The following is a 27404-nucleotide window of genomic DNA, read 5'->3' as shown; positions in this document are numbered from 1 at the left end:
AGTCTTGCGGAGTGGAGAGGGATGACTGGGAGGAGCGCCTACCATCAATACTTTGGGCATACCGAACAACTTACAAGGTAACTACTAGACAGACTCCCTTCCAGCTAATGTATGGACAAGGAGCCGTGGTGCCAGTTGAATTCATGGTGCCGAGTCTACGGATTGCCATCGATAATCGCCTTGGCGACATGGAAAGCCTGAGGGAGAGGCTGTACGCTTTGAACAAATTGGACGAACGAAGGATGATGGCTCAATGGGCGACAGAAACAGCCCAGCAAAGACAGAAGGTGTGGCACGACAAGCATCTTCGGCAAATGAAGTTTACTCCCGGACAGCTGGTGTTAAAATTCAACGGGAAGAACGAAATTAAACCTGCAAAATTCAAAGTCTGATGGTTAGGGCCCTTCCGGATACGTGAGGTCAATACGAGTGGGGCGATAAAATTGTGGACGTTGGACGGGAAGGAGATACCAGACGCAGTCAGCGGGTCGAAGTTAAAGATCTATCACGAACGGAGGGAACCAGGACCCTCCAGTCAGTCAGCCGGCTAAAAATTGAAAAATTGGAGGAAAAATAAAAGAAAAATTAAAAAAAAAAAAGAAAGTGGCCACCGTACGGTGCGACCACCGAAGGTGGCATCACCGTACGATGGAACCACCGACGGTGGAACCATCGTGCGGTGGGACCACCGACGGTGAAACCATCGTGCGGTGGAACCATCTTGCGGTGGAACCACGGTGCGGTGATCACACCGATGGTGGGGCCACCGAAGGTGGTCACCGAGCAGCCCGCGGAAGATTAAAACACCACCGACGAAGAACAGAACACCCCCGCGCAACAAGGAAGAAGCCGCACAACACCGCACAGCCGACCACCACGCGACGCGAGGAAAGAAGAAGATGCCGCACAGCCCGACCACCATGCCACCACGCGACGCGAAGGATAAAGGAAGAGGAAGGCGCACCGCACGACACGAAAGGGAAGAACAGTCCGCACACACCGCACAAACCGACCACCGCGGAATGCACAGCAAGGGATAAAGGAAAATGAAGACGCCGCACACACCGCATGGCCTGATCAACACGCACAGCAAGGGTTACGCACACCAACGCGCAGCAGCCGCAAAAGGAAAAAAAGGGGAGACCAAGCCCGCACAATCCCACGCAGCCACGCCAAAAGTAAACTACACAGCCACATAAGGGCAAAACGACCGCCACAGGTAGACCAAGTAGCCGCACAGAAAAGGAGGTCATTACGAAGGTGCCTAAGATGGTACAATTTTTTATAGGAAATCAGTTATACAGAGATTGATGGATTCAGCAGGGAAAAGAAGTTGGAAGAAACAACTGCACGCTTCTTCCAGTAGCAGCCAGAGGGATAGCAATATCAGGATTTTAGCATCAGGAGTGCGTGTTGCAGGTGGCACCATGGATGCCAGCGCCCGACAAAAACAAAAACAGAAGGCACCATAGGCTGCCATCAGTGCGAAAAACACAGTGATGCCATAGAATGTTACTTTTGAAGGCTTGAATGGATTGGAATGCCGAAAATGGTGGCAGGACACCCCTGATAATGACCTGGTAAAGCAAAACCTCCGGAAGGCACAAGTAGAGTGGGCTATTCGGATGCCCGTGTTCCCTATCCGAGAGTACGAGGGTTCCCTACACTTCATGGTGGACACCTTCGACAGGCATACATGCACCAGCACATTTGAATACCTCCGAAGGGATGTCACTATATCCTTCAAAGCAGGGGATTTCACGAGGGTATTCGGCATTCCAGGCAGCTAGGGCAAGAAAATAGACTTGAAGGCCAAAAAACTGACACAGGAGGAGAAGGAGCGGTGGATTAAATTAGTCTCCCGGAACTTGATGACAGCGGAGTTGGATAGCGTGGCTAGAGCCACGAAGAGTTGCGGAATCCGTAAGACTTTTGTTGTGGAGGGCCACTGGAGATGCATTATGGATGTCATCAAGAGCAGATTGACAGGGTTGGGTAGGGCATTGGACATCGCCCTCCCTCAGATTATGCTAATGAATGGGTTGATGAATGGCATTGTATATGACTGGGTCGCGTTACTAGCAGAGCGTATGTATGAGTTTTTGATGCTCGAGCATCGCACATTCTATATGCCTCATTACGCTATAGGGTTATTCTTGGAGGCCACGCGGGAAGCAGTGCCGGAGGATGAGTTGGAGGTACGGCCGCAGGGACCGTTGACAGCAAGAGAGCCTCCAATAATGTATTGGACGCACTTGGACATTGGGCACTCTTCCGCGAAGCGAAAATGGGCAGTAGATAGAGCCTCGGCCTAAGGGGAGCCGAATAGCGGGAGGGATTCCAACAGCACAGAGGAATCGGAGGCAGAAGATGAGGAGGACGATAGCAGTCAGGCAACGGAGGAGCCTGTACGAGTCCTGTTTGCCCCACCTCTGTTACCGATGGGCACGCTTGTGCCAGCATCTGGAGTAGGCGGCACCTGTATTCCGGCCTTCGGGCAGAGCCATACGCCTGTTACACTTGGTCCCCTCCAGCACGAGCACCAGGGAGCACCGTCCGGCCCAACCACAGCGGCACTTACCGAGGACATGGCAGAGTCAGGGACGGAGGAGTCACCGCATCGGGTAGTGGTCGTTGAGGAGCAGGGGCCGACGGAGGTGGCGGATACCGAGCCTCACGTGCAGTTGGACGTCATGGGTAGTGACACTGTGGTGACTATTTTTGCTTCGTTGTTGGAGGAGCCGACGACAGTGAACCATCCCCCGGTCACGGAGATGCGTGCTGACCTCGAGGCTATGCAGAGCTGGCTCACATAGCGGTTTCAAATGACACTGGCACAGCCGAAGGGAGCTGTTGTATTTTCACCGTGTCGAGAGACTAGAGCGGAGGTAGTCGACTTGGATGACACGTCAGGGGAGGCACATGGACTCACAATTGGGAAGGAGGTGGGGGAGGTCGCCTTTGCTGGGCAGGCACCAGGAGATGGTGCACCTTCGATGGCGGAGGCGGTACCTTCACAGCAGGATACAGTACTGACCGTTCCACTAGGGACTTCACAGTCTTCGGCACAGACGGGGGAGGATGTTGAGACCTATCTAGTTGACATGGCTGATATGGTGACGAGGGGTAGGCAGGTGGTGGCCGCTGCCCAGACGCAAGCATTGCAGCAAGTGGTGGTGGAACTAGAGCAGGTCTTACAGTTTATGAGGGTGGGCTGCCCAACAGCCTTTGCTACCTACTTTGAGTCTCAGGGATGGCCGACTGCGGAGACAGAGGAGATGCTCCAAGCTAGGAGGCTGCGTCAGCCCGTTGTGGAGAGTCGGGTGACAGCAGTTGTCCATGAGATTGAGCAGGTCTACCGGGATGCCTATTATACATTGAGGCGTACACAGCAGGAGTCTGCAGTTAGGGAGGCTGCCCGAGTAGCATTGGAGGAGGAGGTGGCCAGTCAGCAGGCCTCGTGGGCAGTCGGGAGGGCGCAGTTGTTGGCACAGCTAGAGATGGCCCGCACAAAGACAATTGAGACCCGGGCAGCGAAGGCTGAGGTAGAGACTCGTCTGGCAGCCGAGCAGACTCGGTTGGTCTGCGCGACGGAGGCAGTGGATACGAAAGAGAAGGAGTTGCTAGAAGCCACACACATGGTGAAGACAGCTTTAGAGAAGGTACTGGTGGCGGAACGGGATGTGGCTGCACGCACTCAACAGGTGTATGAGCTCCACGCCCGCTTGGCGGCCCAGCCACCGACATCTCACACTTCTGCTTCAGGGACGCTTTCTCAGCCCCCTCCCTAGTCTTTCAGATATATTGTATAGGTTGCATTATCTCCATTTTTGTAAGTCGCCTGGAGACGACTTTTCTTTTGGGGGGGGATGATGTTGGCGGCATTATTGTACACGGGAATAACATTAGTTAATTATGTGTAAGTATTTTGGTTAGTTGGCAACCGAGGGGTGGAAGTTGCGGTGTGACGGTTGGCGCTCGCACCCCCTCGGTACCCTTTTATACTTCGGAATGTAACTTGTAAAATACACTTGTGATGAATAGAACATCTGATATACTTTGTCTGATATTTACGACATTATTCTGCATTATGTTCTTTATGTCTTAAGTTATTCACCCGAGAGGGCAAACACATTTTTTCCAGCTTGCTGATGTATTCCTCTTGGCTGCCATTAAAGACAAGTTTCAGATTTTTGATTTTGCTAAGTTTGGCGATTTTTTCCAAATTTAGCATTTTTTGGTGAAAGTTGGCAATTTCATGATTGGAGACTTGGGCGATTTTTCCTCCACCATTTGTGCTTGTTGTTAAGACCTTCATTGCTTCAGATTGCTGCCATTAACAACATTTTTCAAAATTCTGAAAATTTCAATTTTTGCTAAGGAAGGCGATTTTTTGTGTTTGGGGTATCCAACCCCAACTTGGGCGATTTCTCTAGATTGCTGCCATCCTTCATTACTGCAGATCTAAGATGCCATTGACATCAATTTTTAAATTTTTAAGTTCAGCACTAGACTTGGGAAAATTTCGATTTTGCTTAGGAGGTGGTTTGGTGCCACATTTTGATGATTTTCATGCATGTTTTGTGGCTGCCATCATTTCCAGCCTGTTGATTCGCTTCAGATCTGAAGTTTTCTTCAAATTTTGACCTCCATTAATGGCTGCCATTAATTTTCAGACTTAAGTTTTTATTGCCCAGCCAATTCCAACTTAAACATTTAGCATTTGGAGGTGTTTTATGTAGTTTTTTGTGCAGTTTTTAGACCATTTTATCACTGTTGCAGGTCTGAAACTCCATTGTTAAGTGGTTGTCCTTAGAAATTTTTATTTCCAGCCACCTAGCCAATTTTGGCAAATTTGCTTGGGGCTAAGGAGGGGTTGTTTCCTTAGCAATTTTTCATCATTTTCGGGGATTTAAACCACTTTGCAAGGTGCTGCTAAGTCTGAAGTATCCAATTTTCAGACTTATCCTCAGAAAACTAAATTTTACCAGCCATACTTACATTCCAGAAAATGATTGTTTTCATCAATAAAACTGATTTTAATTGATTTTATGCACAATTTGAAGATTGCAACATGTTTTAAAAGTCTGATTTTCAAGTTGTCTTCAGAATTTTGACCTCCATTGTTGACTATGGAAGGTGTCTTCAGACATTCATTGTGTGAAAACACAACCTTTCACACCTTTCCTTAGTCATCATCAATCCGGTATACTCCTTTGCACTTTAGCTTGCATATTTTCTAAGCGTAACGAGGTATTAAATGAATTTTATGGAAGGCTTCCATGCCTTAGTGTTGTCACACTTTGAACGTAATTGCTAAAACTTACCAAGTGTATGGATTATTTTCCTGACTCCATGCTCTAAATTAGCTAAATCTTTAGAAAATCAAGAATTTTATTACGAATATTTTCCTAAGTCTAACTTCAAGCTTTGTACAGGTGAGATGTCAAAGTCAGGATACAAGGAAAGGAAAGAGTTGCTGAAAATGCTGGAGACTGGATTTTATCTAGAGTTTAAGATTTCATCCAGATGGAAGGAGATCACTGATACAAACATGCATTTCCTGGACTTCGACCAAATGCAACGTCGGATGTTCGGAGTTAGAGATCAGGTTCCTTCCCCAGCATATGCGAATATTATGAAGAGTGGCATTTTCCATGCCGCTGGGTTTCCACAATCCATACAGTGCAGTGAGCTGATCCTGGAATGTGCATGATGTTACGATCTGCTCACAAGAATGATCAAGAGTCCTAAAGGCGTAGTCATCGCCTACCTTGCTGAGGATGCCATTGGTGAGGTGTTCGGAATTCCACGCGGAACAGACATGAAGGATGTGACCAAGGAGGATTATGCAGACAGATACACAAAGAAGATGGGTGTATGTAAGAATTTAATTAACAAAGAGTGGATGATTGAGCCTAGGTCTCATCATTCCAAGGCTCCCAAGACACTCATGTGCATAGATTTTAAGGAGGAATATAGTGATTTGATATTCCTACTCAACAAAGTGATGAGGATGCCACAGGGAGCAATATTTCATGGATGGATGTTCTACCTCATCCAGGATTGTCTTAGAGGAACACTAGTGAATTGGTCCAAGATTATAAGTGACAATCTGGATTTCCAGTTGAGAAATGTAGAGTGGTCCAAGTCATTCACCATGACTTCCTACTTGGTGTACCTGCTTGCACGATTTGTTTCATACAGAGGATTAATATGCAAAGGTGAAGTCGGGAATGGGCAAGGACAGTTTAAGAGTTATGAATGCTACCCCCAACTGAGCATGCACAGAATTGAAGACTATAAGAGAGTGAATGATACATTCACTATGTACATCACACGGATGCTGCAAGGTGGAATCCATAGAAAATTGTCCAAGGAGGCAACAGAGTTAATAGAAAAATATGGATCGTGGTATATACAGTTTTCCACTTTCACATACCTTAGGATTCATGGGTTTCAATCTGAACCCTATAGACTTCCTAGGTATCCCACCGACAGAATGATATTGTTGGAAGTGGTGAGACAACTTCTAGAGTTCGACGTTATCCAGAGAGAGAAGCACAGGATAGGAATGACATTCCCTATTTCGGTTGGGAAGATGTCAAAGGTTTGCCAATCCGCCATAGCCGCCAGCACTTCAGGTGAGGAGATTGCATTCTACACATTTGCAACATATAAGAAAAGAGAAAGATTCGATCCAAACAAGAAGGTTGGAAGGATTAAGGGAGAGAAGTTCACTCATAAAGTTGACATAGAGGATTATTGGGCTAACTTAATGGACAAACAAGCAGTGAAGAGAAGAATGTGGTCCAAAATGTCAGTGGATTTCATGAAGAAGTGTGGACTTTTCCTCATCCCTAATCAGGTATTAGATGATAGAGATCATACACACCCACATTATGAGAATGAAATGAAGAAGGCAATCCTATTGCCAAATTGGTCAGAGTCAAAAGAGATTGACTTGAATGTATTGATGAGAGAGGTCTTGAATTTCTCCCGCACATTGGTAGATATGCAAATGAATAAGTTGGTTGACATGGGTGTTCCCTTCACTTATGAAAGGATGAAGCCGGAAAAGTCTACTTCTGAGGATGATCAGAGGACTGTCAGTGATGTCAGGATTCATGCAGATGAAGAGAGTCAAGCTCCAAAGAGAAGGAAGAACATGCCTGGAGAAGTCAAGGCCAGAGGGAAGAAGATTGAGGAGGTGAAGAAGAAACAGAAGACTATCACTCCACTTATCATTCCTTCACCCCCTCCTAGTGTCTCATCAATCGAAGTGATTGAAGTAACAGAACAGAATAAGGAGACTCAGCAGTGTTCCAACACAGTGATACTACCAAAGAATATTCAGGAATTCCATGCCACAGCGACATCTGCACCTCCTGATGAGAATAATGATCAGTCGGAATCCCCTACTGTCCTTTTGGAAGTTATCTTGGGAAATGAAGTATATGATTGGACCAAGAGTAATCCTGGTGATAATGATGATGTTATTTCAGCATTGAAAGGACTTGATCAAGAAGTATGTCTTGATGATGGTATGGAAATGGCCGCTATTCCTGGATGGTTGAGGAGAAGTATGGAGAAAAGTAAACAAATGATAGAGGTACAACCTATTGATGATATTGATGACTACCTTGCTAGGAGTGCTAAGAAGGAGCCCAAGAGAGCGGAGATTTTGTCACACATAGCTAGAGATGAGACCGGAATGCGGATTGTGCAGATTGTTGTTCCTATTGCAGGCATGACAGCAGACATTGCTACTCCTATGGATTTCCAGATCACTTCAGTCACTTTTGGTCGTACATCCACAGAGCAGGAATTCTAGGAGATTGGTGACAACCTCCAGGCAATCAATGCAAGGATAGACAGAGCAATTGCCGAGAATGAAAGTTACAGAGAAGAAAATATTAGATCAAAGAGTGTATTGCAAGGACAAGGCGTGGAGATCCCAACCTTATTTCCCCTATTGCAGTTGACCATGGAATACATTCACACTGCGAGGTAGCAAGGGGTACACACTCGAAGGTGGAAAAGTGGATTAAAAGCACAAGAAAACAGGCAGATGATTTCCTTACTCAGTTTGTCCATGCATATGATAAGACAACAACGCTCATATTCAGAATCCAGTATTTCGAGGGAGTTTGGGAAGAATTCCGGCCTATTCAGGACAAGACTATTCCATGCCTCCTAGCATTGAAGAAGGTTCCTAATTCCACCTTGGTCAGCAAGAACATTGTGCACCGTGGAGACATATATGATTTCCATGGCTGGTATTGTGCATCAGCCTTGAAGAAATCAGCTTATGAGAATGCCCAATCGAGTTGTATGGAGATGGAAGGATTAATTCAGGACATTCAGATGAAGATCCTTGCCTCGATTGAGGAATTATTGGGTGTTGATGTTAGTGATGCTAGTGGTTTACACTTAGCCAAATTAAGAGACAAGATGAAATTTATGTATTTTGCCAGTTGGACTCTTTGAAGAAGAGTCAGATAGATGACTTGGTCTCTTTGTTGATTCATGTTCATAATTCGCAGAAGCTCATGCCAGAATGGGAGAACACTTTGAATGCTTGCTCGGATTCATTGGATGTGATTGATTTACAGCAGGATACCTTGCCTAGCATTTCCATGGAGGAGTTAGATTCAGTATTGGCTAGATTCTTGGAGTATGCTAGGAGAGAGAGAGAGAAAGATGCAAGGAGGAATCTTCTAGAAGATTCCCTATTTGATGACTAGGTATCTTTTCATTGGGCCATATGTTGGTGGCGCCATTTTTTATGTAACCCTGGTTAGGGTAATTCTAGGTTTTGTTGGCATGATCTCGGCTGTTGATCTTAGATCAATCTGGGCCATCCATTTTTGTAAGAGACTCTATATATGCCTCCTTGTCTCTCATTTGTAAGGGAGAGTTTTTGTAGAATTGTTGGTATATGCTGCAGCTATTTGAATCCTAATCATTGTTCAATTGTTGGTGATTTTTCTCTTCAAGTGTTGTATTTGCATTCATGGTTCTCAATTCCTCCAAGTTAGATTAGAATTTAGATTAGAATTTATTTTCATGTATGTTAGATTGAGTGGAATATTTGTTGAACTCATTTGTGTGGAATCCTTAATCCATACCACTAGCCTCTTGCCGCTGGTAAGTGCACCTTGTGTGGTCAACTGGATTTTGAGTAGGCATAACTTCAACTATTATGCGTCCGTTGACAAGCATCAACTTGGATGGTGTCTATGTCTGATGGTAAGAGTCTGAAAAATCATTAAGTATACCTTTGATGATTGCACTAAGCTTATGTCAATACCTGATTGTGAGACCTTGCCTGGTTTGATTCCACTAGATCCATTCATCATTTCCTACATTCCTAGTTTTAGAATAGATTTCCTGAACCCTATTCTTTTTCCCCTTTTTTTAGTAAGAAGTAAATTCAGAGCCATATTGATAAATCTTAAGTTGTCAGCACACCTATTCCGCATCATTCATGATAATCCAAACATTTGCGTAAGCCCCAAAGTGAAACACGGCAATTCACATCAACCACTGAACTTACCCACTCGTCAAGGCCTGACATGTAGAAACCTTGGAATCATTTTAGTTGATCTCATTCTTAGCATCTGAGGTGATTTTGTTCAAGAGAGGGTAAATTACCTTGATACTTTATTCTGAAATGTTTTGTGCATAAAAAACACATCAACAGGACTTACCATTGATGTCAAAGGCAAGATGTCAAAGTAAATTGTTGGAAAAGTTGTCATTGTTTTCAAGTATTCATAGTGCAAAGATTGATAGACATAACAATTGCCATCATTATTATTGATGTCAAAGGAAAGAGTCTTGTCCATTCAAGAATTGTCATTAATAGAAAATGTATTAAAAATGTAATATGACAAGAAGAGATTTCTATGTAAGAGTCCACTTTATTATGGTTTGACTATATACAAACAAGGAATAGATAAGGGAGACCTATTAGAGACAAGAGCTCTAAATGTTCTAAAGAAGAAACGATTAAAGATTATTAATAATATGCAGCGATAGCATATTATAGATGAAACATAAAGAACAGTGATTAGATTATATGTCAATGTTGAAAAGTTTTCATTGACGTTATAATACAGTTGAAAGACAAATCAATACAAATCTGAAAACAGTGACTTCATCAACAATGTAGCCGACTTAATGGTTATAATATGACCAATAGATCAAACTGACTTCATCCATGAATGAGTGTATTAGATGCAGCAATATTTGCAGTGAATATGCTGAAAGATTAATAATTAAAGAGTGGTAATCTATTTTGAAGAAAGACAAAGCAGCGATCAGCATTAATATGAGAAGCAGTTCTATCACAAAGCTGACTCAGATGATAGTGAACTAAATGTAGCATTTCATCAATGCCTAGCAATTCATAATGTACAGTGATTTATATGATCAGTAAAACAGTGATCAATATGTTCGTACTGGTGAGATCACATAAGAAATTATAGAGCAACGATGGAAAACAATTATGGAAACTGCGATGTTGAGAAACGAAGTTTTAATCATGCATTATAGAGTGATGATCTGTATAAAACAGAAGGTTTAATGAACAACAATACTTATGAAAAGCGACTATGATAAGCCTAGCGATAGAAGTTGGAAATAAAAAGATTATGTCCAACGTGGCCCGATACATATCCAGCGATCATGAAGGTTGGCACATCGGATGGTAATGAGAATTAACAAATAAGAAGACATGATGGAGGTTAGAGCACAAATAAAAGAGAATTACATGTTTATGGTAGTAAACAACAATGTACGTGCAAGCATCGAATGAAAGTATGAAGACATGCGAACATGTGTTAAGGAAGCGATTCAATCCTATGATTATGCAGCGATTCCAAAGAAAAGGTAAATAAAGTGGTGGCAGCAATGAATAGAGGAATAAGCTAGAATTCAAAGATGGCAATGCTTTTGTTAGACATTGGTGTCTTCAAAGTATTTATGTGCAACGACTTTATAATCAATATGGGCGACTGACTTGGATCAGACATGTCAGAATGGAATGATTTAATATGGTCAAACTGATAATCCAAAGACAGCAACAATTATTCTTGGGAAATATTTAAGGACGGCGATAAAATTCATCACCTTGATTAGCAGCGATTACATCTGTTAAAGACACAGGTGAAATAGGATATTAAGAGCAGCGATATATTAAAGAAAGCATGGTGTTTGAGAATCAAGTCCCATAAGAAGAGATAGTGCGATCAGCAATTATATAATGAAGACATGACTTTGATTATTAACAAACAATGAGTGACTAAAGGTGATGCGATTAATGCGATTAGTGAAATGAAGCTATCATTATTCATAGACAATGATATAAGCAGTGACTGATGATTGAGAGACAGCCGATGATTAATGGACTTGTGATTCCTTATTAAGAAAGAAGTCAACATTAGAAAACAATATCGTTCATTATGTGCAAGTCGGTGTGATAATACTGGGCAGAAGGTATCGTGAACAAATATTCCAGTCGAGTTTGTGCAAACTGTTATGGAATGATATAATTACCTTTAGAAATGAATAACAGGGAAAAGAATTAATATAACGGATATTTGTAGCATGCTCTTTAGCGTGGATACTCCTCTACAACACGCAAGACTATTTCTTGGTTTGCGACGTGAATCTTGATCAAGATCGTACTACTGTAATGTTCCCGATATAATTAAATAATATTAATTATTGTATGGCCCTAAATTTAATGACAAAATCTTTCGGGCCCCCTTTTTATTTTATTAGTTAAGTTATGTTTGTTGTGTCGGCCCGTTTGCAACCCTTCGGGAAACTTCCTGGAGCCCATATATATGGCCGAGTTAGTCATTGTTGTATGGATGTGAATTTGGTATTTTTCTCTGATTGTGCGAATTCCTATTGGAATTTTGTTATCCGCCATTTCGGAGGTGAAAGACCCTCCCTACTTGATATCCACAGTTTCGGTGGGATTCATCCCTCACCCTATTCTGCTCTATGTACTTGTTCTAGATCTGGCAAATCTGGAAACTCATCGTCGTTGAATCAAATTTTATTTTCTAGCTTCATTTTTGGTATACATGCATGTTAATGGATTCTTATCACTCTGAGTTCAATACTTGGTATGTGCGCAAAAGATCAACCCTTGAACCACTGAAGGTAGTCCATTGAACCACCGTACCACACGGCAGACCCCTCCCTCCTACCACATGTGGAAGTCCACAGTACGACTTCACCATACAGCCACTCCTTCCTCACATCACCGTACGACCTCTTCCCGTACAGTCACTCCATCCCCACACCATCGTACGACCACTCCATCACATACCACCGTACGGCCACTCCATCCTCACACCACCGTACGTACAACAAACTCCCTCTGCTTCACACCGTACGCCCTTGCCAATACACTATCGTACGGCTAGGAACATCTCACACCGTATGAACTTGACAGTGCATTACCGTACAGTCAGGGAATATTACAGCTACTTTGTAAGCAAGGATTAAGACGACAGTCCAACATTTGTTGGTTGAATGAAAAGCCACTAATTTATTTATATTAAAGAAAGAAAACAGTTGACATGAACATTATTAGAGAAGGGGTGCGGGTTCTTATTAATAAGAAGTACGATTACTAAAGAAATGAACAAAAATTAAAAATGGGATTATTAGTGATGAGGTGAGATTACTAAATAAAGTAATCTATTTTGAAGTGGTGCGATTTAAGGTGGTGACTACTTAGTGTGAAAGGCAAAAGGTGTAAGACAAGAGAACATATATATATCAGAAGGCTGATGTAAAGAAACATAAGTAGTGTGTGATATGTGTGAAGAATAAAAAAAGATAAACTACAACAGTGAAAGATATAAAAGAAATATATAATTCAGATTTATTACCGCAGAGGAGAAATAAATATGAAAGCAGATTTTTGAAAGGTTACCTCTCTTGGTGAAGAGGTATGTTGAAAGTGTATATAAGGAGAAGAGAGAGAAGTAGTGTAGAGAAGAATATGAGTGTAAAAAATACAAAAAGAGAAGCCATGTATGAGAAGACTCTATAGCAGATTTAAAGAAGAGGAGAATAAAGAAGAAAATTAGATGTCCATCATCTGTTGTTAAAGCAACATTGTCAAGGTGGAAAGTCAGATTTATGTGAAGTGAGTTGGTGCTCACAAATTCTGAAGTGGGGGTTGGTGCTTCCAGTGGGTTGGTGCTACTGCTCACAAATTCAGATTTGGGAGTTGGTTCTTCCAGTGGGTTAGTGCTCACAAACAAACTTAGGGATTGGTGCCTCTAGTAGGTTTGTGCCTACAAAATATTGTAAAAGAAGATATTATATAAAAGCATTGATTTGCCGTGGTTTTCTCCCATAAGGGTTTCCACGTATATATCTTGTGTTCTACTTGTGTTCATATTAAATAGATCACTTATGAATGTTGGTATGCAATGAATATGTTTATGAGATAAGTTATATACTTATGATTGAAGTTGAAAAAGTTTAAATTGGTAAAAGATCATTCTTATACCGATTCCCCCCCTCTTCCCCGCCCTTGGTATAATCGTGTTCTCTTCAAGCATACCATTCAATGTTGCCCAATCTCCTTATTATAAAGAGATCCAAATTGAGATTACAAGAGCAGGGCTTTCATATTTGCCACCAAAGAAGACAAACTAAAGACTATCCTAGATAAGAACAATTCCAAAATAAATATTCTTATGAAAAAATTAAGTTCATGTGAGTCAAAAGTAGATGCAAGATTCTTATGGATGGGTGAATGGACATTAGCCACTGTCCACTCATCCATATCATAGTGACATACATTTTGAAGGCCCTTACTTCTATAGGGATATTGATCTAAAAACTAGATAGGCTATGCCACACTCTTACTCATCAAAATATGGAAGAGCATCCTGCCAGCTATCTTAGATGAAGAGAAACAAGTACATGCATGTTCAACCTAAAGAAAACACAATAATACCACCCAATATGCAAAAATAAAGAGTTATGCACACTCACACAATTGCAACATAGGATACATCTAGAGAAACCTTTTAATGGGAATAAAACTCTATAAAGAGTGATTTTTTCTTTCTCATGCCACTAATCCACAAATATACATATGTTTTACAGTTCCTCTATGAATCTTACATAACACTTCCTACATTGCACTAAAAATGAAATAACCTATAGAAATTCAACCTTTGAACACCAACAGAATCCCAATCTTAGACCCAAATGATATAGCCTTCACTCCAACAAATGATGTTCAAAGTTACATCAACTCCAATGGTCCATCATAGAATGCTCACAAGAGATTCTATCATTGTTTGAAATTGTAAATAATGAGCTTGGGGAAAATGGTACCTCTTCATATGTTGATTCTTCCTTGCGAATTTCTGTGTAGACTTTCTTTGTAGCCTTGTTGATCTCGACTTAAATTTGTTTTCTTGTTCATGGCTTCTTGAGCATTAACTTATCCAATCTTTTCTTTGATCGGAGGTCTCTAGCTTATATTTGAGAAAATGTCTTTTGGTCCAAAGTAGTAAAAGGGAATACTTTTGTAATGGCAGATTTTTTGAGTTTTTCTTCTTCATGTGCATCTTATTCTCTCTTTTATTTCAATGAGACAGCTAGTGGGACCTAGAATTTGTCCTATAGACCTTCTAAGGTGGTGTTGGAGGACAACGTATATCTCATTAGTGTTGCCTTATTGATTGCTTTGTTTGGAGCTGCCATATCCTCATTTATTTGGAATGTTTCCAAGACTCCTAGAATAACCCACTACATAGCTGACATTCATTCATTAATATCTCTGGTTTTTCTTTTGTTAGTGGTTCTTCGCCCTTGCTTTCTTCTTTTGAAGAGGAGGCGTCTTTGTATGCTTTCCATTTCTTCCTTTTTTTCCTTTGCACTCATCTAAAAGAGTGCCCCTGAGGCTTCTTCCATAGAAGGTTCTCTTTGTCATGGTGTAGCAGGCACTTTCCTTTTTTCTCTTTTTATGCCCCCTTCAAATTCTGTGGATTTTGTCGGGGATGCCCAAACTTGTAGCCTTCCTAACCTCTGTGGAATAGGTATACTCTATTCCTCTAGTTCTTTCTTGCGTATACCCCATTTCTCCCTTAGTTTTTCCCAATTCTTATCCATATGTTCCCAGGTTTTCTTCTTAACCAATTTGTACATATATTCCCGATATGTTGTGTACTTTTCTATTTGTGGGTCTTTACTCTTTATGAATGCTAAGTAGGTCAATTTCTGCATTTGTGACTTCATATGATAGTTTTCAAATCCAAGATGTCCTAGGTTCAATTGCCTCCATAAAAGTATAGTCCTTGTCTACTAAGAAAACTATATCTTTTATATACCTTCAAACTACATCTTAAGAGATGCGTTCTCTGTCTTGCAACTACTGTTAACCAGATTTGAAGAAACCCCAATATGTGGTCATGTATGAGGTGGCATCCTATAAAGTTTTGACGTGATATTGTATCTACACAGCTACCGACCTAGTGGTATCCCAAATTTTGCCCTCAAATGCCAGCAATTCATTCATGAAATACAATGTTAGGTAGATAATCAAAGTCCCATACCTGAATTGATAGTGGGCCTGCTCTATGTTCTCTAGTAGTTCTTGTCATAGGAGCTCACAAAGGTCAATATTGTGATGTCCCCTTCTAGCTAGTGACATCATGCTAGCCAATGATTAGCCTATAATTGGACCCTCGTAGGCTAATGTGGATGGTTAGAGGGTCTTTTGAGGATTGATTCTTCTCCAACATTTAGGGAATTGGCCTTTGTTCGATATCATTTGGACTCCATTTGCCATACTTACTATGTATAGTAAGTCAGGGGTAATAGAGATGGACCCTTTCTATTTTTAGAAAGTGTGTTTGGTCACATGGGGAATTATGAGGAGAGATTCCTATTTCAGACGGCATAGCAATCTAACAAGTATTTCAAGAGATATTAAAGTTTAAGTGACTTAAGTGATTTATTTAAATATTTTAATGTTATTATAAAGTTATAAAGTAACTTATAATAATAAAGTCACTTTAATATTATAAGGTGCAAATATAAGAAAATCTTTTATCCCACATTGGGAAGAAAAGTAAGTGAGCTCCTACAAGGAAAGAATAAATTAACATGAGAGGTTCTTTCTTATCATTGGATTATTGTCAATTGCATTTGATATGAAATTGGGAGAAGAAGCCAAGGGTTTCTGATTTCAGTTAGCCATTGGAGAGCGTCAATTCTTCAGTGTTGCAACCATTTGAGGTGGTGAAATATCCACTGAATTTGGCATTTCAGGAGAGCTTCACTCTGGAGTTCTATTTGTGCTTAAAGTAAAGGAATAACAGAAAGGATTTGAAGAATATTGAGGACTATCGAGTACAGACCTGAAGATTCATTGGCAGCCATTAGTAATCGTCTTTTTAAAGTTTGTTCTTGCTGCTACAGTATGCATGAACAGTGCACATGAACAGTGCCACGCTACAGTATTTGTGCTTGATTCCGATTGCAACTTTCATCTCCATCATTGAGCATCACTATTATCAGGTTCCTCTTGCAACTATTAGTAGTTAGTATTGAAATCTTAGGCATATAATTTGGCTGTTGTAAGTGATAACTTAGAATCAGATTTGGCATTGCTGTAGTCTTTTTTTGTAAGCCAATTAGTCTTGGGAAATCCATAGCAGCATTGTACTTAGGAATGAATTCAATAAAGAAGATATATGTTGCATACCATTTGTTTGACGAAATGTCCTTTTAATAGCATATATGATCAGCATAATAGTTGCATGCCAGTTGTTTGTCGAAATGTCAGTTGGTTGTAGGTATGCATTCCATATCTAGTTTTCATGTATATGCATTGAAAATACCAAAAAGAACTGCACTCGCATACTAGTTCATTATAAGAGGTATTGTCAACATCATTTGTGAACTTCCTAAATTTCTTGGCAACTTTCAAAGTGTATCAAACAATCTGAAATACAAAAATCAGAATAGAGAAAGACAGCATACAAAGTGTTTGAAAATATTCCTTGAGCCAAAATCAGTCAGTTTGGGCAAGGGATACTACAGTGGTGTCAGAGCTAATTTCCTGCCATCCTGAGGGTTACGAAATTTACATCCAGCAGAAAGAAGTTGGTTCTCACAGGTATTACACACGCAGAAGGGCATTGTTGGAAGGAGAATGGGTAGACAGGCTACCAGACGCCATGGGTGAGAGGCAGTCAAATAGCCCACCCAGAGGCCACAGGAATAATGATGATCAGGAGACTAGAGAATTTTTCAGAGTTATGACTACTGGGCAGCAGCAGATGGCTCAGACGTTACAGGCACTCACAACCATGATGGAGCGCATGGCTTCACCAGCGAGGCAAAATAGAGAACAAGAGGATAATCAAAGTGAGAACGGTCCCCCACAGGCTCGGAGGACACAATCCAGGACAGCAGACAGACATACACGCCCTACTTTTGTCAGAGATGAACTGGTAGAGGAATAGGTAGAAGAGGCGGGTGAAGAGATGTTTGCAGATAACCTTATGACAGCAAATGATGAATGGGAACTCTTGACGCCACAGGTTCGAGAGCGGATTCCTTTTGACAGGTTATGATTTTGTAGGGTCGGCCCAAGAATAAATACTCATCATGGATGAGATTGAGGATGACCCAAACCCATCCTTCCTCCTTTGTGAAGACCAAGAACTCCTTCCACACATCCAACTATTTCTCTTGAATACGGTTATATTGGAGATATAACACAAATGGATTCTAATTGAGTCCCACCATCCTTTAGAGGATTAGATGGGAAGGCTTTAGAAGCTTCATTCTCCATCAAATATCACTTCATATACCTCTAAATCATGTTGAAAAATGAGATGGAACCTCAAGATAAAATTTGAGCTTAAATTAGTGAATCTATGAGGAATTCAAAACAATTAAGGGAGGACTTACAAGATCAAAGGCTTAGATTTCAATCCTAATTAGCTCAACAAGCTCAATTGACAAAGATGGGGCAATGTAAGAGTGCTAAGATAGATTAGAAGATATCAAAAATCTAAGTGGACAATGAAAAGGCCAAAAATCAATTTATGGAGGTCGTGCAAATGATCAAAACATCTAAAAAATGAGATCTTTTGGCTGCACATCACTTGAAACAATGAATAGACAAAGTGTATGAGTTATGAGCAGTTCTCTCCTAGCATTCAAATCAATCTTCGATGTCTACATAACCTCTAGGGACATCTACTAGTTCCATCCCTTAGTGATGATTGTTTATTCAAATTTTTGTTCTCTAGAAGACTACTTTACTTTTGGGGGGGAATGCTGTAAATAAAATAAAATACATTAGGTATGTAGTAGTTTTGGTTAGTCAGTGAGTATGGCTATGCCTCATCGGATAATTGAATTAGTTTTGATAGTTCTCAATGGTTGGAGATCCTTGGCAATCATCAACAAGTTTACATAGTTCTTTTGTGGTTGGGAAAAGGGACCATGTGTTGGAATTGTTCCCTTATTCCAGTCTTTTATAAGAGCATTGAATGAATAAAGAAAGCATCTGTCACATCATCTGAAAAATCTCTTTAATTACTCTGTCATTCTCCTATTAATATTCATAAGTACTATGCTTTAAATAGCTGTGTATTAATTTAGCAAGTTAACAATTTGTGGTTCTAAGATTTATCGTTGTTCTACACTTTTAATGAACCAAAGAAAAACATAATATATTTATACAACTTCTCCAAACTGGTTTATGAAAACACTCCAACTCCAATAAACCCTAAATTTCTCATCAATATTTGATGATTCAACCATGAGTGCCTTCTAGATAGAGTCAATTTTCCTCTTACTACTAGGCACTTCATTATCAATTAATAAATTGACTATTGTCTAATCACTAATGTACAAGTGATAACTGATAACTTCTTAATTTTTGTTAAAGAGGTAAAGTTGGTTACATTTGAGTGCCAAGCAATTTCAAAATTGGATATGTCTAGTGTCTCATCCCTATCTTTATATTTTAAAACACTTATGGAGTTGGTTCTTGTTTATTATTCTCCAAGCAGATTTTTTGTCTAATCTTGGAATATTTTTATACCTTTGATGATTCTACTACTTTCTATCAATTGTTCTATCTATGCTCGATAGTTGTTTCAAAGTGAATATTTTGGTTGGTTTCTATTGTGCATATTGATTTGATACCATGGTAGAAAAATTTTCTTATAGTTCCCATACTGCATCTAGGAAAGTTAGAACTAATGGGGTGAACCGTGAAACCAAGCATCGTTTGTGAATTTAAGTGGACTTGTGATATTATATCAAAAAACATGAGTCCTATAACTCCATATGATTATATACTGTAATGTCCCCTTGGCCCTCCTGCCAGAAGCCCTTTGTCAACTGCAGTGGGTGGCCTAACTGACAGAGGCCTAGTTCCTGCTATCCCTGTTGCCTAATTCCTCATCTATCTCACTGGGTTTGGATATGCAATTGCTTTATTCATTATCTTGGTAGTATCTTATATCATTCACCAATTGTAACCTCAAGTAGAGTATCTAAGAATTTCAATTGGAGTAAATATAATGAGTCTGATTAGCCATATTGACAAAGAGGATAGATAGCACAATGTTTGGATGTTTTCCTCGAATATTAATTAAATAGACTATGCTTAACTCCCTATTCGCCATTAATGAAAGAGAAAAGATTTAGACACAACGAGACGCCCGTAGCGCTTATTAGGCCCAACAGCGGTACACTCCCCCTTGGCCCTCCTGCCAGAAGCCCTTTGTCAACTGCAGTGGGTGGCCTACCTGACAGAGGCCTAGTTTCTGCTGACCTCATTGTTCTATCTCTCTCCCACACTAGTGGTGAATGTGAAGTCTACATCTATTATTAGTCAATTTCTTTAAGATTATACTGTTATCAATGAGATAATTCCACTATTTTAATTTGAATTACTCTGAAGTCATACCCATTCAATATCTATTTGACTGATAATAATATATTTTAAATTCATCTTACGAGATAGAACCTTCGTTGCTTATCGGTCATGGTACTTGCCTCTGTTCATTGACTAGAATAATTCGTTCATTCAATCTTACACTACAGGATGGCAAGATCATAGCTCTGATACCATTTGTAATGTCCCCTTATTTTATGGCTTAGGAAATAGGGACATTTATCTTGCAAAGATCAATTGCAAGAGGTTATTTTCTATTTTAAGTTAATGAATATAATTCTACACGAATTATGTTACAAAATAACAGTGCTGAAATGATTCTTTAAGTCACTGATAATATATTTGCTATATGATGGGAATTATCTCGATCCACAATATCGCTTATACAGAGCAATATATCCGCTTGGTTTATAATAATGTGGACGAGGTAATAGATCTCCATTTGCAACTATAGATAGATATCGATGCATAGATAAATGGAACGAGTATTAGTCTGTTCGTCCTTCTTGAATATGGTCTTGATAGCCATGCATTCGATAGTTATGGTTTTGATAGAAATTCTGAAACTTTGCTCCCAAAAGGGACGTCAGATAAGAATATCAATCTGATATATCTTTGGTTATGCAACAATAGGATCTCCTCAATGCAATATAACTGTAATCTTATAATTCTGTGTTGAATAAATAAAGATTTGATCATATATATGAAGACCATAAGATCTTTTCTTTTTGTTCGCTCATTCTGTATATATGCTTTATAATCCTAGGTTCATTTGACGTAAGTCCTGATTAATAGACTCCATGTGCGTGTGTGTCTTAGCCTTGCATATGGTAGAACATATACCATCTCCGCTTTATTGTTCAAAGACTCCAATGAGAACTACCTGCTCTGAGCTCCCCCCTTGGTGAATTGTTAGAAATGCCTTATTATACACTTACATTTGAAAAGATAAGTCACAATGTAGAGGCGCAACTCATGTCTTCATAATTACTTTCTAATCACACCATTCCATGATAATTAATCTTTAAATTGTAATCAATATTAGCACTATTTAGTTTGCGTTAGTCTTAGATATCTATCCAATCCCCACCGATATGATCGAGTATAACATTAGTCGATGACTTTTATTGCTATCTATTCTTAGCCGATCTCGCAATCCTTATCTTTCTGTGATGGCTATCACTTAGATCGATGTAACTTCTCTTAAACTTAGTCGACCTTACTCCAGTTCTTCATCGCTCTCTTAAATCAATTCTCGTGATCATATCCAATACCTTGATATAAGATTATATCTCTTTCTTTTTTATATTAGATCACCAACTAATCATTATTCCCATTGTGTAAACCATATTCGTCATTCATTGCCTTAATAGATTGGGCTTATGTCTTAAACAAACTAATCGATGTTTACCAAAAGTCCCTTGGCCATCGATGCTTGCTTCTTTAAATTGAATTAATTGTTATTTTTCAACTTAACCTGCTTCCTTCAATTATCAAGGAATGATATAATTTATCGTTTGTGTAATTTGTAATAATAAATGTAAAACTAATAAATAATGCAATACTTAAATATAACCTTAGTGTGGTTGAGGAGAGCGTTTAGTTTGTAGTCATAAATTGTTTATTTTGTAGATAGGTTTCTATCAATGATATCGTATTAATACGATATTAGTCCAAATAATAAATATAATGTATTTTTGACAATATTTGTTATATTTTATATTTATTTTATATGGTAAGTGTAATATTATATCATATTTTCAATATATCTATTTTATGTGTTTAATGGTAAAACTCCTTTTAATAGTTAATATAATATTAGTAATTGAAATATGAACGTTATATTAAAGTAAAACGATAATAATAAATAATAATCATCATAAATAATAAATATTAATAATTGTATATTAAAGGAAAATCGTGAAGTCTCATAAATGAGACAATTTTTCAATATTATTAAATGTTAATTAATAAATGTTTTAATTATCGTCTTTATTTAATCCTATGCCCAAAGAGGGGTTATGACATATACTGAAACTAGGTGATATCCATAATGTTAAAAGGTTATCCATTCATTATCCACCTTCAATCATAATCAAATTGTGATTTTGGAAATAAAGACCAAAGCAAATGAAAATTGATGTTTGAGTCACAAATATACTTGAGAATATGAGATGAAAGAAATTAAGAAGTCTAACAAAACAAGTACATCTAGAAGAATAAAATAATTTATTGAGAAAAACAGTGAAACATTCCTACCTCTTAATATTAGAAAACTCAACAGATTTGAAAAATTCAACGAAAATCGAGGAAAACTCTAAAAAGCCTTCATGGAGAAAATAGCTCTCAAAGCGTATGATTGTGATGATCATGATGTGTCACACTCAGAACATGTAACAAACAAATCTATAATTTGTAACTGATTAAAAGAAATATATAGAAAAGGTTATTAATTTGTTATTAAAGATGACCAGTTTACTAAAGATAAGAGAACATCTGCATTGTTTTATATTGGTTATAGTTGCAATTCCGAAGAAAGACAAGATTTGGGAATTTTACTAGGGTTATATAAGCGCAGATTACTATCTCATAATTGTTTCCTATTTAAGATAAGTTATAAATTGGTTAGGATATAATGTCTCAGGAGCTGGAGGCGATTTTTACACATGGAAGGAAACTCAAGAAATCATTAAAGTTGTCAAAGTGCACTTATCACACTATACTATAAACAAGGGTGTGGTTAGATAATGGAGACTGATTTGTAAAAATAAAAAACAACTATTTATTGAAGGTCAATTTTTATCTTAGTAATAACTCCAAATAAAAATAAACTTGATCAAGATGAAAACCCATTCATGTGCTCCAGGATCTGACTTTGAAATGATTCATGGATAATAATGTGTCAACTGTCAATTCAATTTAGCCAATGACAATTTTAAGAAAACCATATTCTCCATGCAGCTGCTTTCACAAAAGTATATTTTTTTAAAAATACACATCAAAAGTAGTAAACTATTTAACATGAAGCTACCTGAAGAAAGGTCGCTCTATTGTTGTTGTTCTATCCAAACATTCAATTGAACCTCCAATATCACAAGTTATGTCAGCAACTCCCACAAGACGATTTGAAGCCAACTTCAAATCTTGCAATTGCTTGTTACTCAACAATCGGTGAAAACGTTTTTCCCAATACATGCAGTTGACTGCAAAAGATGCACAACAAATATTACAATAGTTTAAATGAATTAATTTCTTTATATTGTAAAATTCATGTTTCAAATATCATATAGAGATAGGTCAATAACGGTGTGTAAAATATTGAATGGAAGGCATCTGAAAAGAAAACCCCAAATCTTATGAAATAGCAAAGTGAGAAATTCTTAAAAATAAAAAAAATCAACAAATAAAAGAAAATACTTGAGAATTTCCAGCTCAAGTTATATGCATCAATTAGAGTAATATCAATTAATTCAACTAGACTATTTTCCACAAGAAACCTATCACTTAATTACATAACAAGATGATTGTTTCAATTTAATACAGAATTCTATTCTACACTTGTGATTGCATGCACATATTCTCTGATTACATTGTTAAGGATTATGTTAGGTGTTTACACAGTTACCATGCATGCAACTTAACAAAGTACAAAATGGACTAAGATAAAATATAAAGCCTGTACAAGTTAATACTAATTATAGAGATTCATACTAAACATTTTGAGAGCTAGCAATTTATCATACCTATTACAGAGGCATAAGGAGCTATTTTTTCATGAAAGACAGGGTAATAATTTTCTGGATGTGCATAGTAATCTTCCTGCAAAGAAGGTGAAAATTTACAATATATTAGTGTTAAGATTCATGTGTGCTATGATAGATTACATACCTACTTGCATCAATTTTAATTTATAAATGGTAAAATAATTATGATAAATTGCATACATACTTGCATCAATTTTAATTTAGGGGTATGATTCATCAGAGTCCATGAGTGAACGTCAAGACTGAGAATTGATTGTGAAATTCACCATGTTGTCAATTTAATAAAATGTTGTCAAAATTGTCAATGTTGTCAAGAAGTTGTCAAGGAAAATAATGGAAATCCAAAATCAAGACAAGGAAAATTCCTTGTCAAGGTCAGATTCTCCAACCTTGAAAGGAGATAAGATAAGTTTATTAATGTCCAACAAGTGACCACAAAGAAGGTTAAAGGGACTGCAGAACATAGAAAAAGGGGCCAGCCCACAACGGGAACACCAAAAAACAATGCCCGAAGAAATAAACCAAAAACAACACAAAAAGGAGGGGAGGACCCAACAAGGGAGCCCCAAAACCCCCACTAAACATTCGGATCAGCCGAGAAGAACCCCAAAATGGAAGCCGTAGGAAGAACAAGGGCCCTAGACCACTTCTGATGATTCTGAGTGGAAGAGGAAGACTGCTATGATAAAAGGCCCCTCTGGGGCCTCATAGACCTGGAATGACTAGAGGAGGGATCAATCTGTCTCTTTGTACAACGCATGGATGGAAGCACGAAGGAGAAGGTAATAAGCTAACTGGACTGTAGGCTCAAGTGACACTGAAGTGAGTGGTCTCAAAGTCTAATGGCCTCCTGCAGATAGAGGGCCAGGCACCTCTGATCAACGAACCTGAAAAAGGTGGAGAGAGACTAGGCCTCCCCAAAAAGGTAGTAGAACCTCCCTCTAATCTCCTAGTAGATCAGAAACAGAAAATGAAATGCTCCTCAACCTTAGCTGCCCTGAGGCTGCATAATTGGCAAAACCTGTTCACTCTGTCAAGCTGATGAGAGCCCACGTTGAATGAGCCAAGGGGGATCCGGAGGGAATGTGACCAGTGGCAAGATAAGTGAGAAGGGTGGACAATGAGCCCATCCTCCAAATCAAGAAAGTGCTATGTGTAGAAAGCCATCTTAGGGTGAAGAGCACCATGGGGATTAACCCAAGTGGTATGAATGAACTACCTATAAATGTTCATTCTGATACACTTGTTTAGCTCCTGTGTGGAAGGGAGAAGATGGTGAGGGGCATCCAGAGAGTATTGGAATGGGGGGAGACAATCCATCTCAATCCCAATTGACACAAGAAGGGCCGAAGTCTCAGCAAACCAACCATGTGTGCGACTAAAGGAAGCAGAAGAAGCAATAGACTCAAAGGATCAGTAAGCAAGGTAAGGGTAACTGTGGCACCCCTCACTAGAATCAACGAAGCCCCGAAGGCGATGCAAGAACCAAACAAGATTGAAGATGGCCTCAGTCTAAAGGGGCAGGCCCCAAACTCCAAAAGAATAATATTGTGTAGAATAGATTGCTTGCACTTGATGATGCACGGAAGGAGAAGGATCTAAACCCGCTCGACAAAAGCCCAATCAGACTCTAATAAGGAAGGCCCCCAAACCAGAGACCCATAGAACACAATAGGTCTGATAAGAGTGTCCATGAGGGTCATCTTGGACGTGGGGTTCAAGAAGTGATGCCAAAAACACTTTCAAGAAGGGCCAAAGACCCATACCCCTTGTTGATGTGAGGCTAAAGGGCAGGTCTCAGTTGAAAAACGGGACTGAAGAACTTGACCCAAAAGTATGTGTAGGAAGTGGTAATCTCGACCTCATCACCCCTAAAGAAAAGGTGAAGGTGGGATGTCTTAAGACCATTGAAGAACATCACCTTTGTTTTGCCCAAATTAACAGTCAACTGTCGTAGGTCACATAAAGAAGCAAGGCAATCAAGCTATCTCTACAAGCCCTCTAGAGTAGGATGGAAATCAAAACCTGGTTCCCTGAGTTCTTGCACTAGCCAAATCTCCAGTCAGCACTTGGGTGCTTTGTTCTTACATAGGTAAAAATTATGCACTGCAATGAGTGTTTGTTCTTTCACTAGCTGAGTCTCTACCCAAGTAATGGGTTCCTGAGTGCATTCACACTTGGAATTTCCACCAAGGAGGGGAGGGGGGTGCTTTGTTTTTCAACAACTTAGATTTTCACTTTAAAAGGTTCTTCACTCCTCCAACATCAGATTCAAGGCCCCTTAGTGTGAAATTTTTGGGTGTAAAACAAATGAATAGTTAGAAAGTTGAACCAAAATTCTGAATCAAGGTGCAAGATTTATGTTCTTGACCACCCAATATGTCTGAAATCAAGTGAAGAGTGCAATTCTTGAACACTTGAAATCTCTGAGTGGAGTTCTCTTATATATGATATCACTACGCCTAGAGTGGGACAAGTGAGGCTGGCTGACTTGGTTCAAAATTGTAATCCAAGAGTGCAAGAACAACCTAAAATTCCGACCTAAAATATGCATGAAGAGTAGAATCTCACCTAAAAGTGCAGACCTAGGTTGAATTTCTGATGGGAAATGAGGACTTGAGGTGTGAATTCCAAGGTGAGCGCTTTACCTTGTATATATACTATTTAATTGCAATTTAAACAAAGGAAGTCGACCTCTTGATGAAGGGGAAATCAATTTAATGGGGGAAAACCGACCTGGATCAAGAAGAACAAAGTGCAAAACATGTGAGGCAAGCTATTAGACATGTTGATTATCTCAAGGCCAACCTCCAAAGGGTTTTTCAATGGTTGTGAATGATTCAGGTTAAAATTCAAAAATTAAAATCATTTAGGCCAACCCTCCTTGAGACAAGTTATCAATTCCTATAAATGCAAGGTATCAAGCAAGAATTTGCCACTCATTCAAGTTCAATTCAAAGCATTTTTAAGGAGCAAAGCAAAGCAAATTTACATGCGACCTACAGTAATGAGGAAGTTGATTGCAAGAACAAGAAAGAGTGGTGTCCAATAGAAGAGATAAAAAAAGATTGCAAAAGGTCAATTGAAATGAAAGAGGAGAGTACTTAAAGAATGAAGAAGTAAATGCAATGCAAGGCAATCTCATTTTTCCACTCGATAATACAAGAACCACCCAAATTTCCACCCTCTTATGCATGAGATGATGTTAATCCCGAAATACTATACATGGAGGCATGTAAAACCCGAAATGTAATGCAAGATCCCTTCTAATTTCAGAAAATCATCGCAAGGATGGGTGAAAATTCCAATAAACATGCCTTGCCTTATTTGCAAAATGTGTGAGGGAAGTGTTTTGAATTGGTGATGTTGTCGTTGATATTGTTTTACATAGCACGAATTAATAATACAAGACTCGAGCTTTCACTCATCATAACCTATTTGCCTTGTATTTTCATTCGATTTCATTTACAATTACAATATAAGGTATTTTGTTTTTCTTTTGTCAAGATTGATGGATGCAAGGAATGATATATGAAGAGGGAGAAAGGATTCACAACCTGAAAAGGAGATCAAGTCATGCAAAGAAGAGCGTTTCAACATGAAGGATGAAAGGCTTTACAACGTTGCAAGGATATCTCAACAATGTGAAAGAATACAAC

General features: G+C 39.1%; 1 protein-coding gene across 3 annotated transcripts in view; it reads right to left on the bottom strand.

The window, feature by feature from the left end:
• Nucleotides 1-27404, bottom strand: part of LOC131050789 (alpha-aminoadipic semialdehyde synthase) — a 293987-nt gene that overhangs the window by 190958 nt on the left and 75625 nt on the right. For all 3 annotated transcript variants that reach the window (XM_057985051.2, XM_057985052.2, XM_059216164.1), the window contains 2 exons: nt 23725-23800; nt 23013-23184 (listed from right to left, as the gene is read on the bottom strand). In XM_057985051.2, coding sequence (XP_057841034.2) covers nt 23013-23184; nt 23725-23800 — 248 coding nt within the window. The remainder of the gene's footprint in view (nt 1-23012; nt 23185-23724; nt 23801-27404) is intronic.

Source organism: Cryptomeria japonica, chromosome 2 (assembly GCF_030272615.1).
Source record: "Cryptomeria japonica chromosome 2, Sugi_1.0, whole genome shotgun sequence".
Classification (NCBI taxonomy): domain Eukaryota; kingdom Viridiplantae; phylum Streptophyta; class Pinopsida; order Cupressales; family Cupressaceae; genus Cryptomeria; species Cryptomeria japonica.
The sequence above is the reverse complement of the archived record's forward strand: the minus strand, read 5'-3'. Positions and strand labels throughout refer to the sequence as shown.